The 17035-nt window shown below is 42.9% G+C and overlaps 3 protein-coding genes across 4 annotated transcripts; 1 reads left to right on the top strand and 2 right to left on the bottom strand.

Moving 5' to 3' along the window:
- Positions 1–669: 669 nt before the first annotated feature.
- Positions 670–5041, top strand: LOC100827736 (protein DETOXIFICATION 18). Its single transcript, XM_024457441.1, has 7 exons — positions 670–1248; positions 3183–3727; positions 3836–3922; positions 4020–4076; positions 4171–4409; positions 4500–4618; positions 4724–5041. The coding sequence occupies exons 1-7, from the start codon at positions 955–957 to the stop codon at positions 4850–4852; spliced, it is 1470 nt and encodes a 489-aa protein (XP_024313209.1). The 5' UTR covers positions 670–954; the 3' UTR covers positions 4853–5041.
- Positions 5042–5066: 25 nt separating this feature from the next.
- Positions 5067–9735, bottom strand: LOC100843698. Of its 2 annotated transcripts, none has more exons than XM_014896405.2 (11): positions 9619–9735; positions 9257–9525; positions 9036–9166; positions 8658–8891; positions 8343–8521; positions 7726–7826; positions 7185–7325; positions 6958–7010; positions 6815–6872; positions 6188–6308; positions 5067–5572 (listed from the first exon to the last, which is right to left on the bottom strand). In XM_014896405.2, exons 1-11 carry the CDS (start codon positions 9629–9631, stop codon positions 5367–5369), a joined length of 1506 nt encoding a protein of 501 aa, XP_014751891.1. In that variant the 5' UTR covers positions 9632–9735; the 3' UTR covers positions 5067–5366. The 2 variants fall into 2 exon arrangements, with proteins under 2 accessions (XP_014751891.1, XP_014751892.1); XM_014896406.2 differs by having other exon boundaries at positions 8343–8500.
- Positions 9736–10810: 1075 nt separating this feature from the next.
- On the bottom strand, positions 10811–13990 carry LOC100827437 (probable WRKY transcription factor 57). Its single transcript, XM_010230158.3, has 3 exons — positions 13531–13990; positions 12674–12841; positions 10811–11579 (listed from the first exon to the last, which is right to left on the bottom strand). The coding sequence occupies exons 1-3, from the start codon at positions 13887–13889 to the stop codon at positions 11183–11185; spliced, it is 924 nt and encodes a 307-aa protein (XP_010228460.1). The 5' UTR covers positions 13890–13990; the 3' UTR covers positions 10811–11182.
- Between the last annotated feature and the right edge of the window lie 3045 nt (positions 13991–17035).

Below are 17035 nucleotides of genomic sequence, written 5' to 3'. Positions count from 1 at the left end.
GAAAAGTCCATGTTCCCAATAACATCCAATTTTGACAGGAACCAGTCCAGACCAGACAACTGACCACAAAGATCCAGTCAGCAAACTAAATGAGCTCACAGATTATTAGATTAATCACATAAAAATACAGATCATATGTAGATGTTGGATCTGATCTGACAGGACGTATCTGTTAGTACGTCTTCTCTCTAGGCCAGACTTGCTCTTGTGTTCTCACTATCTCTGCTTCTTCTGCTACCAAATACTATCTCCATTCCTAAATATAAAAAGTACCAGCTTTGTCTTAACCAAGTTTATAAAAAAATATATTAATATATACGATAATTAATATCTACGATATCAAATGAGTATAATAATTAATATGAACATATCATGATGGATTTAATAAAACCAATGTAGAGTTGTAGATGTGGTAGATTTCTTTATAAATTAAATCTAAGATTAAGAAGTTTGACTTAATTCGGAACAGAGAGTAGCATCGGTAGGGCGATTAAACACTGATATTCTTGGGGAAATATCTGCCCAAAATGGCCACATGCAGAACTTGTCCAGGCGCCCCCGGTTGTCCGAATCAACCCAAGATGAGAGTATAGTAGTAACATGGTCAAGAGTTTTGGGCGTATAAAAGGGAAAAGGAAAAGATCAGATGCAGATTGCAGAGAGGCAAGAAGGATGGTCATCATCGATGAGTACAGAATTAACTAGTCCATTTCCCGACATAATTACACTACTGATTGTACTAGTAGTACTTGCAAGTAGCTTAAGGTCGTCCTTCAAGCTGGCGGCTGCCTGGTGTTGTATCGCCGCTGTCTTCCCTTTTTATATAGCAGCACCAACGTGTCCTGTCCTCCAGCAAAAGCCGCAGCTGCTGCTCAAAGCTCCACACATCACAAAGCAGAAGGCAGAAAGCAGAGAGCAGCACAAGAAGCAGAGAGACAGAGAGTGAAGCAGAGGATGGGTGAGCAGGGGGCAGCAGCAGCTCCGTTGCTGGATGGGAGGAGCAGCAATGGCGGCAGCGGCAAAGAAGAGGAGGAGCAGCTGATAGAGGGAAGGAGGGGGTGGGGAGAGTACGAGAAGGAGGAGGCATGGGGGCAGGTGTCGTTCGCGGCGCCGATGGTGGCGACGAGCATGGCCTTCTATGCCATCCCGCTCGTCTCCGTCATGTACGCCGGCCGCATCGGCGACGTCGAGCTCGCCGGCGCCACCCTCGGCAACTCCTGGGGCACCGTCACCGGCATCGCCCTCATGGTACCACCCATCCATCTGCATCTCATCTTCAATCTTTCTGATCCGTTGATCTGGTTTAATTAACAAGGGGGGCTGGCTAGCTTCTCCTCCAACTCCGGTGGCCGCCTGGCCGGCCGGATCACCGTCTATTTTCACTATTTCAGCATCAATCTACACTTTTGCATCGAAACACCAAATAAGGTGGTACTGAAACTCGAATCATATATTGGTTAATTGGGTGCCCGGGAGACAAACGCAAACTGAACCAAACTTGTCCTATTTTGGCACCTGACCTTGTTGCCAATTTTTGCTCAAGTTTGGCCATCTCGAGCAGAGTCCAGAGGAGCTCAACTTGCTCAAGTTTGGCCATCTCTGACCACCAATTATCATGATTTTCCTTGTGTCAATTAATTACTTACTACTCAAACATGCTCCACCATCTTAGATCTCTTGCCAAATAAAATAAAAGAGAGAGCAATAAAGTGCATCAATTATCCTTCAGCATATTCGGTAAGGCTCTCGAAATATATTTTGGTTTCTAGTGGGTTGTTCAGAGGAAGAAAGATCTTCATTAGTTAAACACCATCGTAGCATTACAGTCGTTTTAACAAAAAGATGCCAACAAATCAAGAATTGCTTTCATGATTGTGCTCCCAAAAAATGCATAATACGTGAACCTACGATACGGTGTAAATGACACGAATGGCTTCTCAATCTTTGTATTGACAGGTCCTTTTGAGGCTTTTCAGAAAGTTTTGGTTTGAATCGAATCTTTATGCATAGTACATGGTTAGCTTGTCATTATGCATTTCTTAAAGGTGAAACACAATAAACTTAAAAAAAACAGTGTACCTACCACTGAAAACCTGATATTCTTTGGGTGTTAAGGTTATTACTTTTGGAGTCGAATGGCGATACGAATTTCTAGCATAGTTATTTTTCCTGGACAAGAATGTTTCAGAGAGTGGACTTCTGTTAATTTGTTGGCAAGAATTCAAAGAGGACTTGGACCAGACAAATTATTTTGACGGGAAGGACGAGACAAATTATAAACCCCGTTCTATGTTGGCACCTAAAATGCGTCGCTTTAGTCCTTACGCCTTCGCCTGACCGCAGCCTAACCTACTTGCTAATGTTAAATGGATGCAAGGCACTAGCCTAGCACAACTTCGAAACACAATTTGACTTTCCCCCCTTCAAATTCAATATAAGAAAAAGAAAATCAAAACTCAACAGGAATTAAATAATTTGTAGACAGAACGCTCTCTTCTTTCTCTTCAGATAAAAGCATTGCCAAGCTGCCCTATTTCTAATTCAATTCAAACTCAAGCAGGACATCAGCTAGGAATGATAAGATCTCATGGTACTATTAGCGGTATAGTATGTTGTGGCTGCGAAGGCGAAATAATGGCTTTAAAGTGTAGGAGTCAGCTCTACAGTATTTTGTTATACTAAAATGGAGAAGTTTGTTGGAAGTTGGACCATTATTTTAAGATTACCATGCATCTTTTATTGCCTACCTAGACAGATGTGCATCTCGGTGGCATGCATGCTTGCCAGACTAGAGTATACCAGAAATTAAGCATGGCCAGACTTCAGAGTAAACACAGCACATGGTCACATGTTAAGACCAACTCAACTGAAATGTGAACTCTCGTAGTATACTCTGTACTGCCACTCATATGTTACTGCAGCGTTGCTATAATTTTTTCGGCCCTGGTTTCAGTGGAGTTTATATACATTATCATGTTTTCTTTGCATTGGACATAACCGAGTCTTAGCACATGAGCTTGGTTGTTTCTATCTAGAAATCCTAACTTTGCAATAATTTATGTTTCCATGCCTTCAGTTTTTACTATATAAGCTTGGTTGGGATGCAAATTTAGTACAGAAACCAAGAGAGGAACTGCGCATGCTGATCAAGTAGTGACTACAGTTACCTTGTTGGCGTGCAGACCGGATTAAGTGGGGCTCTGGAGACGCTCTGCGGCCAAGGCTATGGCGCAAAGGTGTACCACATGCTGGGTGTGTACCTCCAGGCCTCCATCATCACTTCAGCCCTCTTCTCGGTCCTCGTCTCAATCCTGTGGCTCTACACTGAGCCACTTCTCATCTTCCTGCACCAAGACCCCGAGGTCTCGAGAATGGCGGCGGTGTTCCTGAGGTACACGATCCCGGCGCAGTTCGCCTACGGCTTCATCCAGTGCACCCTCAGGTTCCTCCAGACGCAGTCTGTGGTGATGCCACTGGTGGCCTTCTCGCTCCTGCCGCTGGTTTTCCATGTCGGTATCACCCATGCCTCGGTGCACTACCTGGGGCTCGGCTTTGCAGGTCCTGCCATGTCAACTTCCATATCGTTGTGGCTGTCTTTTATCATGCTTGCGACCTATGTGATGTTGTCGGAGAGATTCAAGCACACCTGGGGGGGATTCTCAACAGAGGCGTTTCAGCACGTCCTGCCCGGCCTCAAGTTGGCTGTTCCTTCTGCAGTGATGGTGTGGTTAGTACAAATACAACGATCCAAATCACCAAGACACCAAATGCATTGATTGATTGCCTCTTAATATATCTCCATATTGAGAATATGATTATTACCTACAAATTGCAGCTTTGAGTACTGGGCGTTTGAGGTTTTGGTGTTACTTGCTGGGCTGATGCCAGATTCTCAGATGAGCACTTCTATCATTGCAATGTGGTAATTAACTATCTCTCCATCCCTTAATATTTGGGGAATGAAGTTAATGTTTTATGTGTCTTTAAAATGCTAACCTCGGCGTGATGCTACCTGACAGCGTAAACACTGAAGCGATATCATACATGGTCACCTACGGGTTTGCTGCTGCCATTAGGTAATATACTGTGATGACTGATTGACAACTATGCCAACTTTCCTTGAGTAAGTTGACCATGCTGACACAAAAAAGTGATGTTTCATTTCAACAGCACAAGAGTGTCGAATGAGCTGGGAGCCGGTAACATTGACAAGGCGAAGAAGGCGCTCAAGGTGACGCTCGCACTCTCCCTACTCCTGGGGGTGACATTTCTTCTGCTCCTAGGTCTCGGCCATAATATGTGGGCAGGGCTGTTCAGCCACAGCGACACGGTGATAAGTGCATTCGCGTCAATGACTCCATTCCTCATTGGATCAGTGGTGCTGGACTCTACACAGGGAGTCTTGTCAGGTTAGTTCAGGGGATCTCGCTGATTTTTTTTTTCAACATCGTTGTTTCAAGCTAAGGCTGTTTTGCACTAACCCGTCGACAAACTTGTAGGGGTTTCAAGAGGCTGTGGCTGGCAGCACCTGGTAGCATGGACCAACTTGGTGGCCTTCTACATAATAGGCTTGCCACTATCTCTCCTCCTTGGATTCAAGCTTGGTTTTCATACCAAGGTATATACTTGTCTTTCTCAAACTTACTGATGTATGTTTGTTTTGCACGAACCGATCCAATAACTGCTGTTTTCCTTACTGATCATGTGCAATTACCTGTTTAAGGGACTGTGGATGGGTCAGATATGCGGTCTCCTTTGCCAGAACGCCGTTCTCCTGTTCATCACGCTCCGAACCAAGTGGGAAAGATTGGAACTGGCTACGAGCAGCAAAGAAGGCAACTTTGTCTGCTGAGAATTCAGAAAGCTTGTTAGTTTTGTATCATGGAACTAGACTGTTGACTTGAACATGGAGCTACAATTTTGAGAGATAAAGGAATGTAACTATAGATACCAGTATGTAGCAACATACCCTGAGCATTGCTTGGGTGTAGCTAGCAACTAGGAACAGCCGGATAAAATGAAAATTCTGAAAACAAACATATCTGAAGCAGTGTTTGCTAGTATGATGTTAGAATACAGGAGTCCGTTGTATAAATTCAAAAGGATATATACATTTGATGGGATCCACACTAATATGTTGACATGTAAGGGAACAACACATAGCCATTCCAAAAAAATACTATAGTACATATGATACAACATGATCCGTTTTCTAAGAGAACTCTGATACCTAGCTAGACAGCTGACCTAACAATCACTTAGAGATACGAGAAACAATCTCTTTGAGATAGAAGTTCAAGCATGTCCTTCAAAAAACAACCAGCGATTTCCTGCATCCACTCTGAGTATATCAGTCCACAACCAGTTTATGTACCATGCATGTAGTACAGGCCATCACGCGATCCCATCCAAGCCCCCCAGCTGTGTCGTAGATCAAATAATGAAGAACGATCAACGTCAAGGCCACTTTCTGGCCAGCAAAGTGCGGTGAAGAGAGTGTCAGCCACTCTCTTTTCGAATACTTGCTCGCCTGTCTTGATGCTCCAAATACGAACTGTAGAGTCCTCCCCTCCTGCCAACAAATAAGGTTATAAAGATTTGTTGAAAATGAAAATTTGATGCCAGGAATTTCCTTGCCATGCTCATTTATGAATATGCCATTTTGCCACTATGATGTTTCCATACTCTAGTGTCTAATAAAGTGGCTACGGACCAGGTACCAACAACATAGTTTCCTCAATTTTCTAGCATTACAAACTCCTGACTCGGAATCGCAATAATTCCACGAATGCCAAAAAATAATCTACATCACTTGCTGGTATTATGATCTGCCAATTAATCTCAGGATTTAATATTCCAGGTGCATGAAGTCAGAGCCCTTGCACTTTGATATTAGACAGTACTTAAATAAAATAAAAAATAAGGTATTTTTAATACCGACCCAACCATACTGGCACACTGCATGCAAAATGATAGGGAGGCAAGCATGGCTGGCATTTAGGAAGGAATGTCATGCCCACAAAATGGCACATGGAGTGAAAAGGCATCACGGATGTTTTTACCAATCTGAACTACTTCAAGTTTCAATGTTTCATTGGGTAACCACAAAATGCATTCTTCCTGCATATGATAAAACTGCCCAATAGCAGATAGGTACAGCAATGTCTAGAGCTAAGAATAAACTTACCTGACATAAGTAGGGTTTCAGATGGATCAACAGCGAGCGGTAAATGAGTGTGTGAATTCACATGGCCCACATAAGATTGGACAGCCCCCTTCTGAATGAGACGGAGATCAAATAGCTTGATCTGTACAACACAAAACATAATGTTAAGCTATTGCATGAATCATTTGTTACCATAAGTCCATAACCAGGTCACAAAAGCATATAAGGTTATGTGCTTCCTCGCTTCAGAGGTAATAATTTCAGATAAGATGGAACCCATAATTCATTTTCAAAACAGTACATTCTCTAACGCAAAAAAAAATGTTGTATCAAGTTGAAATTTGTTGCATACAACAAAGTGTCAACTCAGCATGCTGCTAACATTGTAACAAAGATGCATCAAACATGTACAGTTTTTTTAACAGCAGAAGTGTACAAGGATCCCGATACAGCTCTGGCATACTACAACAGAGAAGGGGGCAAACACATGAATCCTAGTAATTTATTAGCTAACCGTTTTGTTAAACTACACTGAGTTGTAAGGAAAGAAATCCAGTTTGCGGCAAAGCAAATCAATCCTGGGACAATTTGAGCATACTTGCTTATACACTTGCTGGCATCACTAAAAATGGTTAAGAATACCCTTACCGATCCATCCATGGAGCTCCCTAAGAAGTAGTTTTCATCTGATGACAGAGCAACCAAGCTGTGTAACAATATATATTTCAGCACTAGGAAACTTGACCATGTCCAAACTAGAGTATCCGCAAAGAATAAACATTAGTGGTTACCTGCAAACTGCTGAAGACATAGAAATAGCTCTTGTAGATTTAGCCTTATCAGCCTGGATCGATTTTTTTTTTCAAACAACAATTAAAAGTTACATTCTTGATGAGTTGAATTAGCAAATCAGGCACCCAAATGTTCTAGTGCTATGACAAAGTACCAAAACTAAAACCTTGAGATGGTGATTTTCATGGATACACTAAACAGGCTGTGTGCCAGTAGTAGCATGTACCTGGTGCGTCGCAGGCAGCATGGGAACTGTCCTCCTAGCAGTGCCAGGTGAAGCTAGACCAGTAGGGAAATTACGGTGCCTTTGCCGCACATCGATAGCGACTATGCTCCCGTTACGTAGGCCACATAGCACAACATTTCCCTGGACAAAGTGAGCAAAATTACGGGCAACACATCAGTTTGATAGTTTTACAACGTTATGGCATGGCAGAAACAGAATCCATGTAGCAATCAAAGAAGAGAAGGCTCAAACTTCAACGAGCAGGTGGAAACTCATAAATAAAACATATAGGTACCATCTATACCTACAAAATAGTACATATGCTGCCAAAGTACATGCATGAGGCATTTATTCAGTTATGCAAACAAGAAAAGTTGCAAGATGTTTGCATTTTTATTTCAAGACTCTTGAGTATGTCCAGGGAAGCTACAACATGGACCGGTAACTGGCTAAAGATTTTGGTAACTCTCTTACAATGTAGACTTAACAGACAACATTGGACATATGAGAACCATGAAGTGGAAAGAAAATAAATTGTTACCGAGTGCATAAATTGCTGGGAAAGAACGTCACTTTTACAGTGATACATCCATGATAATGATCTTTTTTCCAAATTAAGCAATGCAGCACCATTGTTTGCACCTAGAAATAAGATGAACAAAAGCTTAATAGTCAGCAAGCTTGACAAATAGAGAAGAAGTTCCTCCACTGTCACTCCCCAAAATCCAGGCAATAATGATATCCCATTTTGTTTGTCAAAAATAGACAATTCGCAAGCCACTACAATTCTAAGAAAGTTCAGCTGTGATACAAACTACAAGAATTCCTCCAACCAACTAACCTTTCAAGCTTGATGAATGCTATGTGGAACCCAAATACAGCAGAATTATGTTGTGATACGATTATATACTATATTCATAACAAGCTAAACTTTCTGTCTACATGTATTCAGTTTCTATTGTTCTTATAAAAATCTAGCCATGTCAATACATTAGAAAGATTGTCAAGTTTCTGAATGCAATCAACTTGATAGCGCCACAGTTATCAAACATAAAAGTACAAAGGAAAAAGGTAAAACAACAAAATTATTGCTCTATCTATGCACCAGAAAATTTTGGGCCTAGCTCAAACTGTGAAGTCCAGTGCCAGTGAACTCACCTAGAGCTACTTGTGTGCCATCCGAACTACAATCAGCGGTCCACACTGTACGGTTATATGAACCAAGCCGTTCAATTTTTCCATAGGCATTCAGTGAGACCATTGCCAGGTCAGTAGTAAGTGACAGATCTATCATATAAAGAGAACCACCGGATCCTCTGGATCCAAGAGTAGCCACCATGTTTAGGATGTCAAGGAACCCAAGCTCATGTTAAATTATGAGGCAATAGTTACAGAACATAAAATGCAGTATTCCAAATGCACATAATAATTTCAACAATAATATGCATAGTAGAAGCAACCGCTTGAGGATACAATGCTCGCCCAACTGACGAATAGGTGGTGGCTGCATCACGGAATTTGTGCCCAAACTTTTTGATGCAAGTTATACTGGATGAGAAGTTTGAGAAGGCTGTTTCAGGTGACCAGATATTTGCAAGTCCAGACTTCATTGCTACTTTCAGCTTTCGCAAGGGAGTCCAAGCAAGCTCAGATAAATACTCCACCTCGTCCTCAAAGTTCTGCAGAGCAGTCCCTAATCCGAATAATCTGAAAGATAATTTCAGAAAGAAAAAAAACTATATGTCATGGATGGTACATTAAAGACCGGTATCGCCGGAATCTTCACTGCACCTTTCTAAAATCATTTTCAGTACAGGATCACAAAAACATGAGTGCCGCAGCAAACCTCACCTGACAGTACCATTGATGCTGCCGGTTACTAACACCTTGGACTCTCGCAGCCCGCTCGGCGTCTGAACCACGGTGCGCAGTTCCTCTACCGCCTTATCAGCCATGGAGCTCGTGCCTTGATAACTCCAACCCTGGCGAACATCGCGACCACGAGACGATATCAGATTACAGTACTAACAAACTCCGGTTTGCAGGTACAAGGGAAAGCTGGGGATCAGCACCAAGGGCTGGGATGCCTGCGCGTGCTGGCATTGCTGCCTGAAGGTGCACTTGCTGTTCCCGGAGGAGAACATCACGCCGCCGCCGTACATCTCCCTGGCACGGAGCAGCTCCGACTGCGTGACCCTCTTCCTGCGCCTGGTTAACGGAGGGTCGGCAAGCGGCGGCGGCGGGGGGGAAGGAGGACGGCGGCGCTTGGCGGCGCCGGGGATGGGGCCCGTGATGGGGAAGTAGCGGTTCTTCTCCGCGTCGTAGTAGAACCCCGGCAGCTCTGCAGCGCATCCAAAATCGATCGATCAATCGCCTCGACGTCAGCGCAAGAGAACAGGTCGTGCGGAGGGAGAAGGGAGAGGAAAGGACGTACCTTTGGGCGGCATGTCGCCGGCGGGGAGGCCGGAGTGGAGAATTGGCCTGAGAGGAAGCGGCGGCGGCGGCGGGGGTGGAGGGCAGGGGATGGACAACGGTGGCGCTGAACGGGGAGCCCTGTTTTTGCCGGCGACACATGGTCTTGTCTGGACTCTGGACCGGGCCCGCAAATTAAGCCCGGCCTGTTGCTTGTCTGGGCCAACCGGGCCGAACTTTGCAGCCCACCCATATTGACGGGCTAGCTTCCGTTTCTGCCAGAGGAACTGGACGCGGCCTTGCACCGTATGAAGACAGACACATACATGGTCTTGTCTGGACTCTGGACCGGTCCCGCAAATTAAGCCCAGTCCGTTGCTTGTAATGGTATAGCGGGCCGGGCCGAACGTCACAATGGTGCTAGTTTGTGGGCCCGGTAAGCAAGTTCATAGACGCAAATAGCCAAATAGCATGTGTCTGTAATGAAGTTCTACATGACATTTGTGTCTTAGTGGATTGATTGACGGATTAGTCAAAATAAATAGATACACGAACCATTTGACAGACATTTTTTCTTACAAAATGCATGTATGGAAGTAGAACAAATGGACCCTAGAAACAGTTTGTCACCTCTACTCGCTACGATCTTTGTTGTCATCACGCTCTTGGACCCTTTCATCTTGTCGAGTATTATCTATCGGCTCCGATCCTCACATCGTGGAGATGGCTATCAACACTGAATTAAGGGAAAGAAGCTCCGCCTTCTCAATATTGCCACTCAATATTCTCCTCCATCTCATCAAAATATTAAGACATTATCTACCATCTGTACATGTATTTTCTTCATGATTTCCCAAAACTTAAAATGTGATGTAACCATACAAAAGGGATGCAAATTATGGGACGCAAATTCCAGTTCTGTTCACACAAGATTTATTAATATTCTTGCGAAAAATGATGTATATTTATATTCTGTTCACACAAGCTAGTACTGGCAAAAGATAAAAATGACACAGATCTGTATACACTACAAAATTGCATTCACAGTACTGATGCTGAATGCTTATCTAGATTCCTTGCATGATCCAATGGAAGGAATAAATAATTAATGAAGCCGGCTGCATTTCACAAGAATATTTATTCCAAGCTGTAGGACAAAAATAAGAAGTGATAATTAATTAATCATGAAACAATAGCTCATACATTGCACATTATCAACAATGCAAGCTCGGAATATATCATAAATCACTGATCCGGATTTGCATAAACCATACATACACCAGTTGATACAAATAATGTCAATTATTCCAAACTATCTATATCATTAATACATTATGCATATGCTTAATAAACAACAATGAGATGTCCAAAATATATAACCACATATAACTAAATATACCTATGTGCCACCATATATAATTACCCTATAAATGTAGTACTCTTATCCAGGCCCAATTAATCAGAAGCAACAACAAACAAATAACTTGTTGATTCCATCCATCCATGCATAAATATATGCATAATAACTAGCTAAGAATTAATCAAGCTAGCTAGCTTAGCGGGCGATCGATATCGTTGATCCACTATCATCCATGCCTCATCCCCGGTGGCACCATGTCGTCCAGAAGCCCCTTGTCAACGGCAGGAACTGTACTACTCGCCGTCGTGTAGCTTGCCGCCGCTTGCAGCTCCTGCCTGTTGCAGTGCAGCTGCTGCAGCAGCGATGACGATGACGATGACGGCGACGGCCTGCAGAAGAGGGAGGACGACGACGACGAGCACCCGTGCATCGGCGGCAGCGGGTGCTCGTCGTTGTAGAGGAGGTGATGGCCATGGTGCGGCGAGAAATGGTGGCGGGGGAAGGTGACGGTGTGGTGGCAGTGCTGGCCCTCATAGGTGGTGATGACGATGGAGGGGTCGTTGGAGGAGCGTTCCACGCGCTTCTTCACCGTGCACTTGCTGTTCGTGCACCGGTAGTAGCTCCTACACATACATATATATGTGTGTTCAATAACATAGTTTTAAATAGCGGGTCATGCTTCTTAGCGGCGGCATTTTCCAGCTGCTAAGAAAGCTATAGCGGCGTTAAGCCATTTAGCGTTTTCTCATAAATAAGAAATTTTTCATGAAAATTAGGCATCGTATATTCATATCATCTAAAATATATGATCCGAAATTGAATGACACAAACTTTTATTGAATAACCATGATGATTGTAGCAATAAAAGGATTGCATAAGTGCATATTAGATAACTAGGTGCAACTTTCAAATTCAAATCAAGAAAATTTGGGGCTTAGCGGGAGAATTAGCACTATTTTCTGGCCCAATTTAGCGTTTTAACGCATTTTAGCGAGCTATTAGCGACATTTTCTATTTAGTGCTAAAAGTGCATAGCTTTAGCGGGAGTGGTCCAAATCTGCTATAGCATCGAGATAGCGCGCTATTTAAAACCACTTCAATTAAGATTAATTGTTATGTTGTATACTAATTACTTTTTTCAAAAAAATGTTCTATACTGTACTTAATTAACACAGATTATTTTTCAGAAAAAAAACTTAACACCAATTCATTGATGATAAAATTAAGAGTGAAATTAATAGCACGGGAACGTGCAGAGTACTGTCATTAAATGTACTCGTAGCTCATCAATTTTGGTCCTTTGGACAGTGAAAGAAGGATCGATTCGACCGACAATATTGTCATAGGATTCCATTTCGACCTATATCGATCGATCTAGTACAAGTGAATTAGCTAAGCTCAGTACGTATACTGTATTTCCAATTCACAGTAATGGCCTTTTCTGAACATAAACAATTTTGATATTTTCTTAGTGTAGCATATGTAGTTACCTATAGCTAACAAAATTACAATGTCCAGCATATATAGCTAGTCAACTACACTATCATGACTTATGTTTCTGAATTCCCAACAAAATTATGTTCTGAATTCCTACAATACGACATATATCTTGCACACTATAATTAAATACTTTCATGATCTATATATCTTGCATGTGCTAGCTCTAGCTGCTAATTAACTAATTACACACACATCAGGATGCAAAGTATGTACATACCTTGGAAATGGGCTGTTCTTGACGGCCTTCTGGCCATACTTCCTCCAGCGGTAGCCGTCCTCGAGGTGGTCGATCTCCGTCTTGGTCATGAAGGCGAACCGCGGCTGCCGTGCCCTCTTATTACCATTATTCTGACCCTTCCTCCCCGGCGCCGGTGCCGGCTTGCTCCTGCATATATGCATCCACACAGATCAGAATATCGTCTCAAATTCATTCCATTTTGAGTTCATTCAAATGATCCTTTTGCAGACACAGATCAAACGACAGCGACGCTATACATAACAAATTTTTAGTTCAATTCGAATGTCTATTTTAACTGAACAAATACTGAAGAATAATGATACTGCGGTTGGCCATGTGAATCTAACTAGTGTGCATGCGTCCAAATTAACAATCTCATCACGGGCTTTTTTTTTTTTTGAGGAACGATCACGGGCTTATTAGAAAAATGAAAGAGAGTGAGAAAGTTGAGGACGAAACCGCGTGGTGTTTAGCACGGAAAATCCGGACCAACCACCCCGCTCTTATCTCTGCAAATCAATTTCTTATCACTGCAACACAATTACCAAACTGCCCCCGGATTTACTAACAAGTATTCAGATTCAGACAAATAGAAAAGAAACTGTACTACACAAGAGAAATGACAGGAAATTGAAAGATGGACAGATCGGAAGAAAGAGAATTTACAAGAGTAAAATTTTCCTCTTGTGCAAAATTTTGCAGGAAACATCAATGGTGACAGGAACAGAATTAACAGAGAGATGAGCTGATAAAATTAGCCAAATTGAACAAGCTAGGCGCGCGGGAGATGAGGATTGATCAGGGCGATCGAGCAATTAAGCTTTAACTTCGCTTACGCTGCCTCTGTCGCGCCGGTGGCCGGCTTCCCGTCGGCGCCAGCGGTTGGCTCCGGCGTGGCGGCGCCATCGTCGATGGAGCTCGACGACGCTGCGGCGCCGCCGCCCTCGTCCGGCGGCGGCGGATGGAGCTCCAGCGGCGGCAGCTGTAGCGTGCAGTCATCGACGACGAAGCTGGCCGCCCAGCCCAGCTCGGCTAGCAGCGCCGAGGAGTCCTCGTCGCCGGAGAAGGGCCACTCGCCTCCCCCGGCACCGGCCATGGCTCCTTCTACTTTATTGGCAGCTAGAGCTTCCTCTGCTCCGACCAAATTGCATGAAGCAGCTTCTGATATCTTGGGGCCCCGTGGCCTTTTTATCATCCACTCTCCATCTCGATCGATCCAGTGTATATATATTTGTGGTTTCTTTATGTGGAGAGGGGATATATAAGATCGATATAGCTAGCTAGCTAGGTACGGTGTGCATTTATTCTGTTCCCCCCTCCTCACTTAATATATAACCGTGGTACTGATTATTCGGCAACTAATCACGCACCAGATGATGCTCCACGGGTCGCTACGTGATGCGCTGGCCAACGCAACTAAAAGACCGATCTGATCGAAATTGTTAGACAATCCACTTATACACTTTAACACCACGACACACCTTAGCGAAAACCGGTTAGATCGAAAACGTTAGGGCACCTCCTAATTAACTTCATCGCCATCTTTTTTCGGCAAAAAAAAAGATGATCAAGTTAGGAGGTGCGCTAACCTTTTTTGCAGCACTGGTCAAAATGCGAGAAATCCGAGCCCACCGTAGAAGAGGAATACATGTTGTCGCGACCGTGGCATGAGGTGACAATGTGCTTGTCACTTGGTCCTGGTTTGTTATTATTCTTATTACTGCATTTTCTGAATTTTCTTCTACTACTTTTGTGTTAATTTTTTTACGTTCATGTTTTTAACTTCTTTCATTAGTTGTCACAAAACAAATGGAACGGAGGCCCAATGATCGATCGCGGAAGGAGAAAGGACGTGTCCTCTCCCTAGCTAGACGTGCTCATATTCATTTTCCATCCATCTTATATGCAGCACATCAATTATCATTAACCATTTAGGTCAGCACATATATATATATATATATATGCATGCACCTATATATGATGGGCCTTTAATTTTGGCTTAGTTGATAAGCATCATATATGCGGTAAGGTCATATTTGATGTAGCTAATTAATTGTAATCATGCATGTTTAAGACTATATACAGTTGGTGGAACCAGAATCTGTGCATATATGTACTTAATTAGTGTTGTTTAGTTATTATTTTTAAATGAGAGAGAAGGGTTCGTTAACTAAATTCGTTTAAACTCCAAATACCTTCCAATTGGTAGAGTATGTAGTTTGCAAGCTAGGTCAATTATCTGCTGACTGCTAGTTAAAGATTAATCATCTATGAAGGCGGTATTCCATCCAGTTCTATAGTTAGCTAGGGCTAGGCTCATTATATAGAACCAAATTAACTAGTTTCGTATAGTTGTTGGATAGAGTACAGTAATTAAATTGCCCATAAAAAATTAAGGGTAGCTAGTTATACTACCCAATAATTTTATACTGAGTGTACATTTTTTATACTAAAGGGAATCTCCGTGGGTACGAGTATCGTTTTTTGTAAAGCCCCACAAAAGACTAACATTTATATATATTTCTAATTTTGTTCAACATTCGTGAAAAGAATCACTCAATTAATCTTGTTGGCAAAGGCTAATTAATTAATTTGGCTAATACCAAGATCAAAGCCCAATCGATCTCACAACATTTGCCAGTCCTGCTTTTTTTTTACGGAACAAGTCCTATTTTTGTCGGTTATGATCAAGCACCTTAATACTCCATTAGTTACCACTACTACATAAAGGCTTATCAGTAACGGTTGAAAAACAACATCAGTAACGGTCGGGGCTGCCGTTTACTAACTTCGTGTTACTGATGATAGGTATCATTAGTAACGGTGCGACCGTTACTGATGTACCATCATCAGTAACGGTCGCAGACATATCATCAGTGGTGGGCGGCCCAACCCGACCGTTACCGATGTACCATCATCAGTAACGGTTGCTTTGCCACATCAGTGTCGGGCGAGCGACCGACACTGATACATTTTCGGTAGTTAAAATAATAATTAAAACCACATAAAATACACAGAAAAATATATATTTCAATACACAGCACAGCACATCACAGCACAGCACAGAAAATACACAGCCACATCATTTAAAGCATACAAATGTATATAAAGCCACATCATTTAAAGCATATAAAGAATACAAATGTATCTCACTTCACGACATTGATTAAGAAGTGTCAAAATTTCATAGAAGCATAGAAACAATACAAATGTATCTCATTTCAAGTTTGAAGCTATTGTTGTGGGTGAACCCTAGTCACCACTTGTTCCACGCGTTCGTAGAAGTCCCCACTAGGCTTGATGACCTCATTGTTGATGACATGGGCGAACTCCCTTTGAATGCTATACACGACCCATTCAGGTCGGTGTGCCATTGTCATTCGGGGCCGCCAGTACTCTTCCACAGCCGCGATTGACCCCTTCCACTTAGGCTTGAACATGCTGGCATTCTCCATAAGGATGTTACAGTAGTAGTACCAAAGTACACACTGCCGGCCGGCTGCTGCTGGCAAGGGAACCTGTGGTTGTGGTGAGGCTCGTCTTTATAGCCTTTACCAGCTAGTTTTCCCTTGGTCGCCACTTTCCAGGCAGTGTTAATGAGTGATTTGATGGGTTTCCAGTACCGACCTCGAACACTCTTCTTCGGAAGTAGTAAATCGAAGTAATACACCGCGGACCAAGGCAAACAAATGAGTAGTGTCACCCAATGGTCTCTGTTTTCAAAAGAAACAAACTTTAGTATCTAAGGGTGTATAAGAAAGTCTGAATTAGAAAAAACAAACGGTTCCATATATAAAATTCAACTTACTCCAAATTAAGGAAGAAGAGGATAAAGTCGTGGTCCGCGTATTTCTCCAGACATGCCACCAAGTATTTAGATGCCAGGGTTCTTGAGGGATCCTTTTCTGGCTCAAGACCGATGTCACCATAGTTGAACACCGCGGGGTCTAGAATGACTACTCTTTTTACCTCCATTCACCGCATTTAGGCAGACCACAGCCTTAAGAGGTTGATATCAAGCTTTTGGCGGTTAAAGAGGTGGAACAGTTCGTTGAACTCCACACCAAAGGTGATAGGACGTTCCTGAATGTTCCCAGTTTCTTGGTCAAAGAAGCCATAGTCTCGTGGGATTCGAACATTGATTTGTTGGGCATGCTGTTGAGAACCAGCTGATGCTTGCATGTAGAACTGATGAAGCTCTTGCATCTCTCTGGACACGGCACGCAGGGAATCTTCGGTGACCATCGGTCTTTCAAGATAGTAGATAAGCACCCGGTCAAACTCCCTAGCCACGAAATAGGATCTGTCTTCGAATCTCTGGCCTTGACGGGGGTTCTTCAT

Source organism: Brachypodium distachyon, chromosome 1 (assembly GCF_000005505.3).
Source record: "Brachypodium distachyon strain Bd21 chromosome 1, Brachypodium_distachyon_v3.0, whole genome shotgun sequence".
Classification (NCBI taxonomy): domain Eukaryota; kingdom Viridiplantae; phylum Streptophyta; class Magnoliopsida; order Poales; family Poaceae; genus Brachypodium; species Brachypodium distachyon.
This window is presented reverse-complemented; position numbering and strand designations above follow the sequence as displayed.

Excerpts from the sequence above, each read along its gene's own strand:
- LOC100827736 (XM_024457441.1), top strand. The coding sequence starts at position 955 with ATGGGTGAGCAGGGGGCAGCAGCAGCTCCGTTGCTGGATGGGAGGAGC. Across the intron at positions 1,249-3,182 it reads TCACCGGCATCGCCCTCATG|ACCGGATTAAGTGGGGCTCT; the intron begins GTACCACCCATC and ends GTTGGCGTGCAG. Across the intron at positions 3,728-3,835 it reads CCTTCTGCAGTGATGGTGTG|CTTTGAGTACTGGGCGTTTG; the intron begins GTTAGTACAAAT and ends TACAAATTGCAG.
- LOC100843698 (XM_014896405.2), bottom strand. Across the intron at positions 9,167-9,256 it reads CGCAGGCATCCCAGCCCTTG|GGTTGGAGTTATCAAGGCAC; the intron begins GTGCTGATCCCC and ends GATGTTCGCCAG. Across the intron at positions 6,309-6,814 it reads GGAGCTCCATGGATGGATCG|ATCAAGCTATTTGATCTCCG; the intron begins GTAAGGGTATTC and ends TGTGTTGTACAG.
- LOC100827437 (XM_010230158.3), bottom strand. The coding sequence starts at position 13,889 with ATGATAAAAAGGCCACGGGGCCCCAAGATATCAGAAGCTGCTTCATGC. Across the intron at positions 12,842-13,530 it reads ACCGGCGCGACAGAGGCAGC|GAGCAAGCCGGCACCGGCGC; the intron begins GTAAGCGAAGTT and ends GCATATATGCAG. Across the intron at positions 11,580-12,673 it reads AAGAACAGCCCATTTCCAAG|GAGCTACTACCGGTGCACGA; the intron begins GTATGTACATAC and ends ATGTATGTGTAG.